This window comes from Seriola lalandi, unplaced genomic scaffold, assembly GCF_002814215.2.
Source record: "Seriola lalandi dorsalis isolate HSWRI2012SDOR001 ecotype SW California unplaced genomic scaffold, Sedor1 jcf7180002054317, whole genome shotgun sequence".
Taxonomy (NCBI): Eukaryota; Metazoa; Chordata; class Actinopteri; order Carangiformes; family Carangidae; genus Seriola; species Seriola lalandi.
In genome coordinates this window covers 810,231-827,891 of record NW_019524870.1, presented here as the reverse complement: position 1 = coordinate 827,891, position 17,661 = coordinate 810,231, and the positions used below count along the sequence as shown (strand labels likewise).

At 42.1% G+C, this 17,661-nt stretch overlaps 1 protein-coding gene across 2 annotated transcripts in view; it reads right to left on the bottom strand.

Moving 5' to 3' along the window:
* srcap (Snf2-related CREBBP activator protein) overlaps window positions 1-16,871 on the bottom strand; it is a 35,542-nt gene extending 18,671 nt beyond the window's left edge. The window contains exons 1-16 of one of the 2 annotated variants that reach the window (XM_087174117.1): window positions 16,661-16,871; window positions 14,283-14,359; window positions 10,712-13,881; window positions 9,796-9,837; window positions 9,206-9,472; window positions 8,044-8,229; window positions 7,747-7,887; window positions 7,326-7,518; window positions 6,345-6,514; window positions 5,572-5,665; window positions 5,326-5,415; window positions 3,058-3,231; window positions 2,708-2,931; window positions 2,358-2,535; window positions 2,034-2,170; window positions 1,660-1,829 (exon numbers count right to left, since the gene is read on the bottom strand). In XM_087174117.1, coding sequence (XP_087030243.1) covers window positions 1,660-1,829; window positions 2,034-2,170; window positions 2,358-2,535; window positions 2,708-2,931; window positions 3,058-3,231; window positions 5,326-5,415; window positions 5,572-5,665; window positions 6,345-6,514; window positions 7,326-7,518; window positions 7,747-7,887; window positions 8,044-8,229; window positions 9,206-9,472; window positions 9,796-9,837; window positions 10,712-13,642 — 4,997 coding nt within the window. In that variant the 5' untranslated portion in view covers window positions 13,643-13,881; window positions 14,283-14,359; window positions 16,661-16,871. The remainder of the gene's footprint in view (window positions 1-1,659; window positions 1,830-2,033; window positions 2,171-2,357; window positions 2,536-2,707; window positions 2,932-3,057; window positions 3,232-5,325; window positions 5,416-5,571; window positions 5,666-6,344; window positions 6,515-7,325; window positions 7,519-7,746; window positions 7,888-8,043; window positions 8,230-9,205; window positions 9,473-9,795; window positions 9,838-10,711; window positions 13,882-14,282; window positions 14,360-16,660) is intronic. The other variant, XM_023406856.2, reaches the window with a different exon arrangement.
* Window positions 16,872-17,661: the final 790 nt, after the last annotated feature.

The following is a 17,661-nucleotide window of genomic DNA, read 5'->3' as shown; positions in this document are numbered from 1 at the left end:
TAAGCCTGACTAGTTTGTACAAAACTATGTGGTGCGTAATGCTTGCTTATGACACTTATTCAGATTTTCCACCCACAAACCCGACTTCCCAAAAGAATGGTGAAGAAACGATCCCCTCACTCTACTGGGTTATAATGTCATATGATGAGCAGTATACTGTATCAGTGCATGCTGCTTTTGGGGAAAATGGACATATGGATCTTTGCCAGGCTAAACCAGCAAACCATTTAGCATGGGATCCAACCAGTCTGTTCTGAAGACAAAAGTGAGACTCTTCTAAACTGCATGAGTTACTAACATCTGGACTAGATCTCCCTGTGTGAGATACACGATCAGAGCTCCTTTAAAAGTAAAACATATTTTGTTCTTGAAAATTTTTTTTAATTTTAATGGAACTGAACTTTACTCTGGAGAAATACCTCTATGTCACTCCAACAGTAACTGGACTACATTACATTTTTACATTACATTCATTTGGCTGACACTTTGGTCAAAAGCAACCATGTTTCCCTACACACATCCAGAGCAATTTGGAGTTTGGTTTGTTTTGTACTTAAAGATACAAGTTGCCAGGTATCAAACTAGTAACCATACGGTTATTTGTTAACCTGCAGCTGAGCTACTGCCGCCTGTTGTTGGATTGTCATTTATTTATTTTTATTTATCTAAGCCTCAAAGATCATTGAGGTTTCCGTCATTTGCAATGATGTGGAGATACAAACAAATAGAAATAAAATTCAAAAGAGGACAATACTCTGTGAAAACATTTGCACACTGAGGTGAAGTGGTTTGAGATCATTGTCTTGAATTGTCCAGGGGTAGTGAGCATGTTGATCTTAAGTGTGCTGCAGATAATTCCATGTGTTTGGTGCACAAGTTCAGAGTAAACCCTCGGGACTTGAAGCATAAGAGAGTTAGTAGAGCGAGTTTGTTCCTGTGTTCGAGTTCAGGATAAACGTTATATGGGGTGGTGAATGTTCAGTAAGAGCTTTATGGATGAAAAGGTGCAGGTGTTTATCATTTGACAAACTGATCTCTTTCAGCCTTATTTAACAAATCCCACTGTTCCCGTTTGTTGAAAGTGACTTAATATGAGTGACAGTATCTCACTGCACCACATTTATTAAAACCTGCTGTAGACTGAATTGTAAGAACACTGTGTTTATTTTGTCTTTGGCACATAACAAAAAGAGGATCTTTATTCCAGCAGCTCTCCTGTTTAAAGTGCAAGGACAAACTACACCAGGTATGTGTACTACAATGATGAACAATGAAGCGCTCATGCATCCTGAAGCAACAACCTTAGGACACAAGGCAGGGTTAGATCATTCCTGGCTGATCCAACTGGGCAAGTATGTATGAACCAATGAATCCACATCACTGGTGATTTGTCAGTTTGTGGACCCACTGCTCGGCTTTATATCTACTGTCCAGGCATAAGAGCGCTGTCAATCTTCTCATCCATCTCTCAGAAAGCAAATAAGCCTGAAGTATCAAACTGTTCCTTTAAAAACTGCAGTAAAAACAGTGTTGAATTCTTTGTGGTGCTTCTTAATTATGGATGTGTGAATCATCATCAATGCTACATTAATTACTCATTCAGAGCTCCACAGTCTGCACGTCTTCTTCTGAGAATATAAACCACCGAGCTCTACCGACCTGTTGAAGTTCAGCAGGCTCTGCCAGCGCTGAGACTTGAAGTTCTTGATGTTTTGAGCTTCGTCTAGGATCAGGTAGCGCCAGGACTTGCGTCTGAAGGCCTGGTGATCCTGAAGCACCAGCTTGTACGAAGTGATGCACACGTGGAACGCATTAGGCTTCGTCCAGCCCTGAGAGAGGAAAAGAGAAGCAGTGTGGTTTTCATTTGGATTTTTTTCAGTACTGACTTTTTCATATTTTTGTCCGATTTACGAAGCCAGCTGTTACGATATCTGTCAGATATATTAACTTAAAATTCAACAATTTGCCGCAACTGCTCACTGGAAATTTGCCAACTGCAGAAAAGAACAGTCCAGAGCCAATAAACTCATCACCTGTCTCTTTAGCTTTCTCTCTTTTTGGCTGCCAAAGTAGGTGAGGATTTTAAACCCAGGACACCAGCGCTTCAGCTCCATCTCCCAGTTCAGCATCACACTGGTGGGGACGATGATGAGGTGAGGGCCCCAGTTACCTAAACAAAACAAAACAAATATAATAACAAAATATCAGCAATGGAACATAAAAGAAGAAGAGAAAGAGTCCGATTACTGTATAAAAATATGAGAGACACACTCCAAAAGGATGATTACAGTGAACTAAAATGAACTACACCACTTCAAATGCTGCAGCACGAAAACAATAATGAGTCTGTCTGTTACCTTTTTCACAGGCGAGGTGAGCCAGCAGAGCAATAGTCTGGATGGTCTTTCCCAGACCCATCTCATCAGCCAAAATGCCATTTAGCTTTTTCTCGTACATGGTGACCAGCCAGTCGAGTCCAATGTGCTGGTATTCTCGTAATGTGCCGTGAAGCAGGAATGGGATGGGGGTCTTGACCTTTTATTGGGGGAAAAAAAAAGTATGAGAAAACTATGATCCAGAACTGCACAGGGTAAGATCTTTGAACTTAAACACACGAAACATTTTTCTTTTGCAGCAAGATCTGCTTAATTTGTAAAGTGTTTCCACTCATCAAAAGGCATTAAATCTATTCATCCTGAAGACTGACCTTCGTCGTAGCCAAAGTATAGCCTTTAGGCTGCAGGCTCTCTGCAGTAGCAGCAATGTGGCTGATTTCTTTCTTTGGCCGCGAGGTAGAGGAAGGTGGGCTGTGGTCTCCCTCCTTCAGCAAAACCTCCATCCCTTCATCTCCACAGTCATCATCCTCTTCTTCCTCACTCTCCTCCTCTTCTTTCTCACTGTCTTCATCCTCTGCACTGTCTCCTGGTGAATCTGAGACAAAAAAAAAAAAGAAGAAAAAAATTATTTTAGCAATAAAAATGGCAAACAATCTTTAAAAAGCAGCTCCGGCCCGTCGGTGTGTGAGATTATTCTGATTCCCTGTGAGCAGGTTATTACCTGAGGAGGAAGTGTTGCTTTCCACGTCACTTTCATCTTCTTCGCTCTCCTCCTCCTCATCCCCAGACACCTCAGAGTCAGAGCTTGCTTTAGAGCCAGATGCAGAAGGTGCCTCATAGTCTGAGGCATAAGCTCCTTTGTATTTCTCCAGCAGCTCCTCAATACTCATGTCACCTATAAGAGGAGCAGAGACATGTCAGGGTAGAAGTTTAAAAAAATGCTAAAAAAATAAATGAAACACTTTTATCTAACAGGCACATACACATTATCTATGCTGGGACAGCTCTACGATCAGTTATTAACAAAGTGAAATTAAGTAATGATATTAGCTATTTGGCTGTTATAGTGCTCATGGACCATATATTTCAGTGGTTTTGTCAACTTTATCAAAACTAAGCCTTTATTGAGGTTTGAAAATAAGTTGTCAAAGCCAAAATGAAGGACATAGAGTATTTTCATATCAAACAAAAGTTTAGCCCTGAATCACATGTTATATCTTGTTTATCTAAACACCAAAGACCTTCAGTTGTACAGCTGAGAGCTGTTATTTATTTACTCTCTGGCCATTGTGGTTGGTAGATTCAAAAACATTCAGGAGGATAAAAAACAAATTTTCCATAAAATGATTACACTAAGCCCTGAAATACTCTGGTGAACAGATAAACAAAAACTGGAACAGTTGTTTAGACTGATGTGTTTGTTTTGCTGTAGAAGATGAAAGCTTGAACATTTGACAGTGAGAGTTGTTGAAGTTAATTCACTAATTGTGGTCCTTTTCTATTGTGTTTATTGTATTTAAATAGCACCTTTTGAAAACAGAGTTTCCAAAGTGCTTTGACAAATGAATCAAAAGCAAAGATGGTCAAAAGCAGGACAGACATACGGTAGAGTTACAGAGGGAGGACACACAATATGCTTCAGTATAAATAAGGACAGTTAGAAGGAGCAGATGCCGTATATAAACACACACACGCAAACACACACACACACACACACACACACACACATACACACGCAAACACACACACGCAAACACAGTAAAAGCAATAAAATGATGACATCACATAAAAGCAAGACTATAAAAATGAGTTTTAAGAAGTGATTTAAAAGAAGTTACTGCTTCTGCCTTATCTCATCAGGCAGGTCGTTACAAAGTTGAGGGGCCCTGATGGAAAAAGCACGGTCACCTCTATAAGCCTCGACTTTGGAACGGCCAGAAGGGCCTGACCCGGGGACGTAAGGCTGTGTACTGGCTCGTATGAGGTTAATAACTGTAATGTAGCTCAGGGACAGGCACCGGCTTTAAAAGTGACCAGTAAAATCTTAAAAATCAATTCTAAAACAAACAGGGAGCCAATGATGGGACGCGAAGATTGGGGTGATTTGATGTCGTATGTTATAACCAGTGACAAGCCTAGTTGCTGTAATCTGAACTACTTCTGAGTCCAGAACTGATTCTGAACTCGGCGGGAGAGAGACTTTTGATTAATGCCAGAGAGAAGGGAGCTGCAGTGGTCCAGTCTTGAGAAAATTAATGCCAGAACGACTTTTATTTGATCATGTTGTCATGAGATGATGGGTTCGATTTTGGAGATGAATTTTTTGGGGAAGAAGCAGAACTGGACAACTTTTTTGATGTGGTGGTAAGATAAGGTGTGAATCAAACAGTACTCCAAGATTTTTGGCAACAGGTAGAACATTCGTGGTCCAGAGCAGCTAGGCTTTCTGGGTCATCAGGTTTTAGTGGAAGGTATATGTGTGTGTCATCCGCATAGCAATGGCAAGAGATTTTGTGCCATTGGATAACTTGGCCAAGTGGAAACATGTAAATTGGGAATAAAATTGGACCTAAAATTGAACCTTGCGGTACACTACAGGTAATGCAAGTTGGGGAAGATGCATGATTACCTACGGTGACCGAATAGGTTCTGTCTAAAAGGTAGGAATAAAACCAACTAAGTGCACTATCCTTAATGCCAACACAGCTTTTCAGGCGGACAATTAAAATGGTATTGTCTACTGTGACAAAGGCTGCACTTAGGTCTAAAAGAATTTATAAATTGCGCTTTGTCCTTGGACAGGTGCTAAAAATGTACACACAGCACTCAGCGCTTATATGAATCTCTACTGTATTGTGAGTCCAACCATAGTTGATGCATGACACATAACAGACAACTTCAAAGCAGCGCACAAATTAACAACAAGAGGCTCCTCGACAAGAGTGGTGACTCTTTCTGTTTCATGCACCAATATGGGAAAAGCACCTACCTTCTTTGGCCAAGTCGTCCAGTTCCTCTGCGTGATCCACATTTCCTTCTACCTTCTCTTGGGCTGCGATCGTATCCTCCTCATCCTCAGCTGAAAATCAGAGGAAACAGAAAACAAATATTAGACCACTATTGGACATATATTTCAAGGCATTGTAAGAAAACACTGGTGCAATGTCTTAATCTTATTTCCAAGATATGTATAACTGCAGCTTGTACCACAACTTTTTTTTACCCCACTTCTTACCATCTTCTTCATTGGCAGTGAATTCCCCATCTTCCTCTTCCTCCTCTACTGATGAAGAGGTCTCATCAGAGCATTCTTCCTCTGAGCCTGAGTCCTATGTAACGCAATGATTCAGAGATTAAATGACATGCAAACATCTGTGGTCTGTATTCATTTATTTATGTATTCAAAGGTAATGAGAACAGTCCTAGCAGTTAAAAATAGACCACACCAGCCATAAGAGTATCTGACCATTAAAATCAATTATATTTGATATATTTATTATAATCTTCAAAGTCTAAACTTTGTCATTTTATTGAGGCAACTACTAATAAAAACTCTTATTAGAAACAGTTTTGCACATTTTGTTTACAACTGCAATATTTGCAATTACCATCAGTCATGTTATTTGCCTCATCCACATATTTCCCACCATATTTTAGCACTAACAGCAGTTAGTTTGATGATTGTCATGATAATATTGTTAAGGATATATCTGGTCACATTAATAATAGAGTGACAATTTTCATAGCGGCACCTCCCTAATAGATATTGTACATGAGACAGTCTGTGTGATCATTTTAATGTTCTTTCCTTTCACTTGCAACACCTGTGTGATTTAACATGCGAAATCAACAAAATGAAATATTGTTTAATAACAAAACACAGAATTTCCCAGTAAGAACGTCTGACTCCCTCAGGTTTAATTCTTCTCTTCTTAGTATGTGCTTGTGTTTCAATGTGCTGATCAGTCGGTAATAAGTAGGAAACTGAAGTAATACATAGGTTTGTACCTGTGGCAGTTTGAGGGTGCTGAGTAACTGGTCCAGCGGCAGCATGCCCTCCTCCTTCAGCAGTTCAATCTCCCTCCGATGGCTCTCAGCGTCATTGCCCTCCTGCTGCTCCTCCACCTCTATTGTCTCCTCATCATCCTCCTCTTCACATGGAGGCTCAAAATCTCTGTCTGCATAAAGAGAATAGATATTTGTGCTGAAAAAAATGTTTCCTTCCTACACTGATATAAATTGGGGAAATCCAAAGACTTATTGAATCACAGATAATCACAGTGTGTCTTGTATCTCGATTGATTGGGTTCATAAGGTATCACACAAACGCTCAACAGCAAGGTTTCAACCACATGTTCTAAATCCAAGAAATACTTCAGAAAGTCATTTGGTTCAATCAGAGGACGTTCTCTAGATGTATGTGCGTCAATGACAGAGTTTCTTGATAGATAAGGACACTGTGTTTGTACTTCAAACTAAAATGAAGGTGGGACCTGGACTACTGACTCACAGACATTAACCACTTCCTTCCTCTACTGAGCAAACCCTTAAACTGAAGTCACTGTTCCCCTCCACCTTTTAGCAGTCAACCACCACTGGTAACAATGGCAGCAGACCAGTCCGACCAGTTTGACAAGTCTAACGCCTGTTGGTTGCAGAGCTGGATACGGTACCCTAAGACGTATTTTATTGCTCTTACATCATCTTGGTGCCAGGATGCATCAGAGCTCAGGTAACCGGGCAGACTTTACACAGATATATGAGAACATGGTGGATTCTCTCACAGATACAACAACCTTGACAATGAAAAACAGCTTTTTGTTTCCATTTTAGCTCTAGAAGCTTAAGAAGATTCAGTCATTGGTGTGTAGCTATGACAACGTCCCTGTCTGAACCAATGAATCAGCTCTGAAAGTACTTTCAGTACTATAACACTGAGACAGTACACTCTCTTTATTTTATTTTTTTTTTTTAAAAAGAACTTCTCACCATCCTCATCAGCGGTAGGAGGCAGGGATTTTTGGGGAGTCACAGGGACAGTTTCAGCGGGCCGGGTGGGTGCGAGTGACTTGCTGAGGAGGTCTGAGTATTTCTCTGTCTGGCCAACAATGAAATCCAGCTGAAGGTCCAAAGCCTTCTTCCTCTTTTCCTCCAATCTGGACTGCTGCTTGTACTGCACCACCTTTATGGACAAGACAAGACACCACATCTTTTAAGACTGGATGAATTTTATTTTGTAATTTCAAGCAAAGCTACAATAAAGCCCGAAAGAAAAATATAAAATAAGCAGTTGATAAATTCACTTGTTGAGTCTGAAACACTCAAACACACATCATGATCCTTTCAGACTCCACAGCTGAACACTGAATCAGAATGTTTTGTTTACTCAGCCTCTGTGAATCATCTGTACCTTCTCAACACTGCTCCAGAAAGCCCGGACCTCCTTTGCAATAGAAGATGCAACTCTTCTGATTTTAGCGTGCTCGTCTCTCTTGGCTTTTTCCTCTTTTTGCCTCAGCTCCTCGTGGTGTCGCATCACCATTCGTACCACCTGATAACACATCGACAGAACATATAGAGTTAATATGATCAGATCTACAGTAGAAGCAAAGAAAATACCTCATCCTCCAGTCAAGCTAATAAAAACATGAGGTTCAAATAATTACATTTACACATGTGAAGGTATGTATGCGTAATGATTACATACCTTTCTAGCCACACCTCTCTTCCACCGCCTCTCTTGGGCAAAGTCAGCAGAGAGCCACTGCATCTCCTCACACAGGTAATCCCAGTGAACTTTGGGTCGCGGCGGCTCCGTCAGGCGGGTGAGACGCTTCATCGACCAGAAGCCCTCTCGCTTCAATGCCTGGGTTCGATGCTCGATGTCGGCTTCCTACGGGGACACGATAGACAAAACCACTCGGTGAATCCTGCCGGCACATTAGTGTGCTACAATAGTGTTTCTGAAACTGTGTGAAAAAAGTCTACAATTCGGAAGCAAATAACAAATGGCAAAAAAAATATTTTTGTGATAACATTAGTTTATAATACTGATATATTAAAAGGCAGAACTCCACCACAAGGTCTCCATGCAGCATCAGGAGAGTAACTGGCAACTATTTTGACAATCAATCAATAGTTTCCGTCATTTTTCAAGCAAAAACTGTGTAAAATGTCAAACATTTGCAAATTTCAGCCTCTCAAAAGAGAATATTTGCTGCTTTTCTTTACAAACTGAAAATTTTTGGACATGGACTAATCAATTAATTGGCAGATTATTTAATAACGCATAATAACGCAGCCCTGGTACTCACATATTTTTCTCTGCCTTTTTCCTGTTTGTTAGACAGCAACTTTTATCAAGACCAATTTGTTTAACTGCTTCTTAAGGTTTCATAATGCATTTCAGTGGACCACAGACACAAGTGAATGGTTTGGCGCACAGTGAACTGGAGTAAGTGACTAAAAATAGGGCTTCCCTTTCTATTTATTGACTCAAGAATCAATTCCAAATTCCAAATCATGACGCCATCAATCAAATCAAATCAAATCAAATCAAGAGATTCCCAAATAGACTCTAAAAAAAAAAAAAAAAAAAAAAAAAAAAAAAAAAAGAGTGGCAGAGTCAAGGGTCTTCACACAGTATTTTTGTTGTATTTTCACTGCTGTGCTCTGCATAGCTCTCAGTCAGCGTGCTCTTCAGTATAATCCAACGGGGCAGAGACAAAGGAAGGAGGGGGAGCCATCAGAGCTCAGGGTCTTAGGAATGACGCCCGAGGGACACTGACAGCATTTTGTGGCATCTCAGACCACCTGTGGAAAAATGTCATATTTAGATTTCTCAGCACACTATTTCTTAAATCACTCACATGTTTAGCCAGTTCTGCCATGTCCGTGTGACGCTCTCCGCGGGATCGCTGAGGCGTCTGATCAGGAGGGGAAGAGGACAAACTGTAGGCACCGACAGAGGAAGGAGAGACGAACTTGCCGTGCGGACCCCGGAGAGGTGAGGACCTCTCCCGTCGTGGTGTGGACCAATCGCTGATGGGTGAGGGTCCGGGGTAGGAGGAGGAGGAGGTGGAGGGTGAGACAGGAGATGAATTCACGGTGACCCTGTCCGCGATCCACTGCCGCACCTAAAGGCCAAAGGAGGAGGATGAAGAGGACATAAACTGATGAAGGGGAAAGCAGTGCTATTAACTAAGGTAAAAGCCACATGCATGAATTAGTTTAGAGCGAGTGTTTAAGAAGCAAATGCTGACATGCTCCAGAATCAGGTGACTCTTCTGTCAGCTTTCCTCTCATGCACAATTGCAATCATAATATAGCTGAAGTCAAGGAAAAGCCTTCTTAAGTCAAACTACTCCACGTCATTAACAGTGACAGTGCCCGACTAGGATGTGCTTGTGAATGTCCTGGTGAAGGGAGCCTATCTGGGTGTCTCTCCACCACCACTTACCTTAAGGAACAGTGCCTTTCTGTCTGTCCTGCTCTGTCCATGCTGGAAAACACACATGGCTTAGCATGCGCCAACTTAAAGAAATAAAATCACTAAGTAATAAACAAATAAAACTGTTCACACCAGTTACATCAAATATGGGCTACATGCAGAAAGATGGGTAGAATAGTGGACCGGTGACAGTAAAAACATGCCAGCATACCTGATGAAACATAGAAGCATATAATCACATGGTGGGTTTATCATTGTGTAATAGCAAATATTACTTTTGCTTTCAGCCAAGATGAATTCTCTTTTTAAGTTCAGTGCTGATTTTACCACTCACTAAATTATTTCTTACACTCAAGCACAAGCACACAGCTACAGTGTGACACATCAGCACAGCCTAACAATGTTTTATTTGTTATGCAAAAGAAAACTGACCAATTCTTTAGCTCCTGTGTGGAGACGCTTTAGTGTGGCATTTAATATATCGTTCAGATTAGAAAGTAAGATCAACTTTGCCCAAAGGTTGAGGGGAGAGACAGTGAGGAACAACTAGTAAACACATTTTAGTGTCATCTTAATCAGAGTTGACAAGACGCCCTGGTACAGATTTTACATTTATCAACACTAGATCATCACTACCATACCACTACTATTAACACCACGCTTCATCTCTGCTCTTGTTTAATGGAGCTGCTATATCTTAGTGTTTAGGGACAAATGATTCAATGATTCACTATGTCATGTTGTTTAGCTTTACTTCTCATGATGCTTAGACCAATTTTCAAATCCATATCTATTGTTTTCCCGCCTCTGGAGCCACAATGCTGCCAAAACTTTCTTTCCTCTTTCTGTCCTACTCTATAACTCTCTCAGTTTTGGATAAAAATCAATTAATAAACAGATATCCCATATTCTTCATTGAACATACCTTGTGTGACGAGCTGGGAGTGGTTATTTCGCTTTCTGTTTTGTCAGCGTCGGGTTCTTCGTCGCTGCCTTCCTCTGGACTGCTAACCTGTCCTGAAGTGACTTCCTGAGCCTCCGTTTCTCCCGCGGGCTCATCCTGCTCCATGTCCTCACTCTCGTCCTCCGCGTAGAGGGAGTCAGGTTGGCTGGTGGGGTTATTGGGACTGGTGGGTGTTGCACTGTCCCCTTCCACCAACGTTGTGAGCACGTGAAGGGTGTCAGGGGTTGTAGGTGGGGTGGCGCTGGTGGGTGCGACAACATCTTGGGACACGGCTTCACTTGCTGAAGTTTTAGTAACGGTTAAGGCCTCTTTATCAGATTTACTTGTGGGGGTGACAGACGCAGGTGTGATGTTACCGCTCATCGTAGGCTGCTGCACCTTTACAGGCACCGCCGCCGTCACTGAATTTTTACTGACGGAGCACTGCACCTGATCTTTCTGGCTGCTAAGAGCCACAGACGCACATAAAGAGTCTGCTGCTGAGACAGTTTGGGGAAGGCACTCCTCAGACATTGTGCCAGGCCAAGAGCTGTGGGCATTGGCCAGCTTGCCGGCCGCATTCTGTTGCTTGGACACCTGTGCCAAATGGGAGGGTGGGTGTTTCAGGGGAGGAGTTTCTCCCGGTTTGAGAAGGAGCAGCTTTGGATTTATAATACTAGAGGAAAGAGTGGTGCGGAAAGCGCCTGGGTTGGTTTCTGCGGGCACGGCAACATTCTGAATATTCTGGGATGGAGTCTCTGTCAAAGCGGGGGTTTCTTTGGTCCCTTCAAGTGAAGAAACACAGGCCTCAGGCTTTGTGGCACTTACAACAGTGACTCCTGGGGTCTGAATTAGGGAGGGCTGTTTTTCTACATGAGAAACATGCACTGAAACAACATCGGACAATTGCATCCCTATGTCCTCGCCAGTAACCACTGGGGATATGAGAGATAATGAACCAGCTGTTGCTTCTGCTTCCTGTTTTTGGGGAGCTGTTTGAATTACAAAAGAATCACTCACCTCTGTTTGGTCTGAGACTGCTGCACTGACCTGTGAACAAGTTGTCACAATTTGTGCACTGGCGCCTGTCTCTTCAACAGTGAATGAGTCAGATGTAACAGCAGCTACTTCAACTAAACAAACCTCACTCGAGTTTGCCACTTGAACAGCTTGGTTAGCATCTAATACCAAATGCTGTCCGACAGCAGCTACCCTCGTGTTCTGTATGGATAAATTATGAGAAGTATTGTTAGCTTGCATTTCATTTGCATCCTGTGATGAAGGCAAGGGCTGCTGGGAAATGATGACAGTGTCGCTTTCACTTATTGTGTGAATAGATGGTCCAAGGTGCAGTTCTAGGTCCTGTTTGACAGTATACTCATCAGAATTTTCTAGTAACGCGTTGAATAGGTTCACCTCGTATCCCGGAGAGTGAGGCATCTGTGCACTACTAGTGGCACACACCGTTTCCTCAGCAACCTCCTCCACCAGGCCGCAAAACTCATACACCTCCACCGGCTGTGAGACTAACTCCATATCTGACTGAACCCGCTCTTCGTACAGCTTTGGTTCTCCAGTAGAAAGTTCATTAACGATGGCAGCTTCACAGACACTACCGTCCTCTCGTTGTAGCAGGTAACTCTGATTCAGGTGCATGCCGGACCACTCCTCGCTGATGTGAGCCTCCTCCCTGACAACCACGATTTCTTGAGCCTCGGCAAGTTCAGCAACCAGCGACGTTTCTGTTGTGGTGAGTTGATCGGAGGGATGAGATGTTTCAACCACCTGCCCCGCCTGCAGTGAGACAACTATGCCTGTGTCAAACAGAGGGGGAACAGCGCAGGGTTTTGGGGAACTCTCCTGCGTGGAAGAGCACTCTGGCAGCGTTGTGAAGTCAGATGAGGAGGTGTCAGTTTGTTCTTCCCTTGTGCTACTCTCCACCTGCTCTCCTTCAAGGCGATCACAGCTCCTCTGGATGTCGCCGGCTGTGTCGCTGGACGCTGAGCTTTCGTTTCCAAAAGTGTATAATCCGTGAAGTGTTTCTCTTGCCTTTGTGGTCTCAAGTATTTCAGCTGGGGGAGGTTGTGTTTCTCTGTGAGAAGTTTCAACAAGCACTTTAACATCCTCAAATGTCTCAACTGACTCCAAAGAATTTGCTGTCTGAGATTCTCTGGCATCATTTGAGATCTCCTTGATGATGTTAGGCTGTGTTTGTGACAGGTCAGTTTGTTTAATCTCACTACTGTCAGAGGAGGGTACGGGGAGCGGAGATGATTTTGAGTCCTGGTGACCACCTGCTTGCCACGCAGCACCTGACGGAGGTATATGGCTGCCTTGATTTGCGTGGACAAGAGAGTCCCTGTCAGACTGCTCCACAACCCCATGTTCTGTGCTGTCTTGGAGTTCAAAACCAACACCTGATTGTGGGACAGGAGATGAGGTTGTGAAACAGATTTGAGATGGGGGTTGTGGGAGAATATTTTCGCCTCTCTGCTCTTTTTCAGCAAGTTCCATGTTCGTTTCAGTTTCTGGTTTATATTCCAAACTGACGGACTGTTTCTCCTTTGTCCCCGCAATAACCACAAGTCCAGCACCTTCTGCAAGTGGCTGAATCTCGTTCGTCTCACTGTTTGAGTGCCTTTTCTCTTTATCAGTTTGTGACCCGTATTGCAACTTTTGCACTGTGCTGTCGATCTGTATATCTGAGGAGAGAGGAGGACAAAGGGGAGCTTGAAACCTTTGCATCTCAGCAGAGGAACTACAGTCCTCTGTGAGGGATGTTGGCGAGGATCTCGCAACTCCAACAACTTCGGAAACGCTCTCCTCAGCTGGGACTTCTTCTGAGACACTGTCCTTAGAGTTGCTTCTGATCGGGAGAGTCTCAGGCAACGATGTTGGAGGGTCGTTCTCCATGCCGAGGAATGCTGAGTCGTTGCTCTCCGGCAATGGCACAGTGGACGGATTGGTGAACGGAGGGACTGGGCGGGGGGCAGCTGCGACCGGCTGCGGGGCATGCCGAGGTGACTCCCCAGCCACATTCTGTGCAGCCTGGGGGTTGCCACCCAGCAAATCCACAGCCGGAGAGGCACGCTGCCGCACCGCCTCCTCCCCAGAGCTTCCTTCCTCTGTGATGCCCCGGCTACACACTGCACCTGCAGGTGAAACATGTTGTTAACAAAGTGTCTGTACAAAGTGGGTAATTTATTGAAACACTAAAAACGAACAGGGACATGATAAAGTAACTCAGCACAAATAAATAAATCTTTAGGAGGAAAAATGGGTAGTCACAGTGATGTTGCTGTATGCTTTTTTGTTTCTTTTTTAATTCATATACAGGACATTGTATTCTCCTCACCGCCTACCAGCCATCGACTCACTGTCTTACAAAAGACATGGAGGCACAGCACACATCCAGTTCTAGGTCAACATCATTTTTATAGCAAATACTCAACTTAAAGTTAAAGAAAAAAAATAAGCAAGTCATCACCAAACATTGGACATAATATTACATTCAGAACTGACCAGACAAATGTGCAAAGCAAAAACTTCTCACCTGTCTGTGGTGTGAGACACAGATCTTCTGTGCTTTCTACTTCCAGGATGCTGAAATTAGGGTCCCCTCCACATATTCTGAGGGAGAGAAAAAAATGAACGGAATGGTAACTTCATTACTGAAATCAAGTGAGCTATTTAAGTACTGAACTTGCCACAATACACAACTATGCAGTTTTGGAACGAAACTAAGTACATTTACTAAAGTACTGAATTTAAGTACTTTTACTTTGTAATTTCTTTTCATGCAACTGCATTTTGCAAGGAAATACTGTACTTTTAATGACAGCTTTAGTTACAAGTTGCTTTACAAATAAAGATTTTGCTTACAATCCCCATGAATTTATTATAAAATGTGATGCTTTGTTATAAATATATATAAATATTTCAAATTAGACAAAACAAAGCATTGGGACATATCACTTTAGGCTCAAGATAATTGTCACCATTTTCAGAACTTTTACAAAACAAGCAATTCATCAATTAATCAAGAAAATGATTGGGAGATTAATTCATAATGAAAACAATGATTTGTTGCAGTCCTTTGCAAAATAGTTATTACCTCCACCTCAACCAACTACAATAATGAAATCCCGTGCTTGTGTAATCATAGTCTCATAATATATAACAGTCACAGGGGGGATTTTTCTGCATTGAGTACTTTTACTTTTAATGCCTCAAGTTTATTTCCCAGATTATATTTACATACTTCTACTCAAGTAAGGGATTTGAATACTTCATCCAATGCTGCAGCTACGAGGATAACAACAGTGACTTTTACAATAAAGGATCTAAAGCTAGAATGAATTTAATAAGATATGCAATTAGTAAACAAATATATTACAATGTGTAGGACGATGAGTAGCATGTCACGTCACGAGATAAGAAGCAGCAACAGCAACACTCAGGGAGCTAGGCTAGTCAACTTGTGCTAGGACTGTAGCTGGTGTATGTGGCCGTGTTTGAGTGGGTTATCTTGCAGCAGTAATAAAAAATTACTCCATGAAGCTGCATTAAACGGTAGCCAGCTCCAAGTTGCATTTGCTGCAGTCGCCCACAGGAAGGTGTTAGGAATTCTGCAACATGCGCTCTCAAGCTAAAAGCCGGTGACCAAACGCGCGGGCCTCCAGTCATTCATTTTATGTTCTCGTAAATGTACATTTTATTCATTGTAGCTGGTGGTAGCTTTCTTGGACTTGTGGATAATTGTCTACCTTGAGAAAATAAATCTTTCTGCAGTAGTCATGTGTGCAGCGGCTGCGTGGATGAAAAGATGAAATATGAATCGACTTTTCATTCCTACCAGAGTGGTAATTGGATCGTTTTTTAATAAAAGCCACACAGTTAACTGGTTAACGTTAACGCCTAACGTTACCGGTGTTACGTCGAAGTCTGTTTCCCCCTTGAATAGTGTCCCCTGAACCGTTGCCCTGTGTGGTTAGGGTTACGTTAGATTAGGTTATTGGTTAGGCGCCGGACAGGTAACTGTTTCAGGATTAGAGTAAGGTTGTCTTGAGGTTATAAGCATCGCAAAAAGCGACTCGGTAAAGACAGGGATAAACCAAGGTTCAGGTTGTGGTAATGGGGAAAAACTAATCGATGAGGGAACGTATTTCAACACAAGACCGGTTTGGCTAGTGTGGTTAGCTAGCTAACGTTAGCTCCCACAATAACACTGCTTGGGTGGCACTGCTGCTAACTAGCAAGCTGGAAGAGTTAGTAGTAGGGTGCGTTCATTTGATGCGCAAGCGCCACATCCCACCCGCAGTTATGTAATGCTCCGGCTTGTAAAGGAGCCTGTATATTTATGCCGACACATTTACCAAGTTACTTCACAGGGAGACAAAAACACCCGAAAAGTTGCATTAAAACCCGCTTCTGCATGCACTACAGAGGGGGACAATCACTCGTGACGTCATTGCGTGGGGTCAAATCTCTTTTAACGAAAATAAATTAGTTTAAAAATATTAAAATACAAGCCCTAACAACTATTAATTTCTATCCAAATATACAAAAGGCAATTAAACAATGTTCCAAAGTTCCATATAAATTTTGCAATGATTACACGGGGGATTTAGGGGGACCCGCACTGTCCCACCAAGACTGGCTCTTTAGAAGCGACTGCAAGGAAATGGTACTTTAATCGCAATTTATTTTGCTAAACGCAGTTTAAATTGTTGTTGTGAACTTTTATTTCGCCGCCCTGTCTTGGTTCAGTGTACTGTCTACAAATTGCAATACAGTCCATTCAAAATATACCACCAAGTGAAATGCAGTCTGATTGTGTCCCGCCGTCTGTCTGAGCCCCCCTCAAGTACCCCCGTTACTTCCTCCTTGCCCCCCTCCCTCTCAAGGCCGCCATCTTAAGTTCCCACCTACCTGAAATTTCCGACCAATTTTCTTTTACTAAATTCTCGTTGAAGGAGTCGTCATCCACGTAAAATCGCACTCAATCCGTAATGCCAATAATCCAAACTTTCTCCCGGTACCCAACGAGGTACCACTAGGTCTGTGGGAAGAAGTTAAAATACGGACCGGGAGAGACTGGGTTTCGGCGCAGAATGTAGCGGTCGCGGGGAGGAGACTTTACGCAGCGAAATGGTGGAGGATCGCTGCTGCTGACAAAGTACTGAACACCGGGAAATCTCGCGAGATATGGACAAGCGCGCCACTTGAAATTTTGATATTTCTGACTATTTGTACGTTATTTACCGACCTTAGTGAGCGTAAAACTATGAATAAGTAATATTTTTCTTCTTTGTCACAGGCACAATAAAGGCCAACAATAAAATATTGTAATTGTAATCATCTTATTTCCACTTTTAGATTAACATTTTTTAAATCACTCGAACAATTATTTTAACATGATTGTTTACAAGTCATGTCTTTACGCGTCATTCTGTACCAGATATATGAGTAGTTTTTGTAGTCATTTCGTTTGATCATTGAGTGACAAAGAGATGGTGATTAATCTAGGTATAAGTTATGTTGTGTTTTATGTTCAAAGGACCTCAACATTTGAGGCATTATGATATGTAAACCTCTTTATTGTAGATAAAACCCATGGTGAATAGGTGTAATACTTTTTTTAATTCCATGTCAGGATATAGACCTGAAACATTAGTTGATTAATTATCAACAGAAAATTAACTATTTTGATAATAAATTATTTTTATTAATAATCTAATAAGATTATTTTTTTAAAGCAAAAATGGCAGACACTTGCTGGTTCCAGATTCTCAGATGTGAGGATTTAAGGCTTTTCCTTTCCATACAAGACAGTAAATGAGTATCTTTGTGTTTTGGACTGTTGGTCAGATAACTCAAGACGCCATTTTGTCATTTTAATGAAGCCACAAATTATGCTTTTGGATAAATTT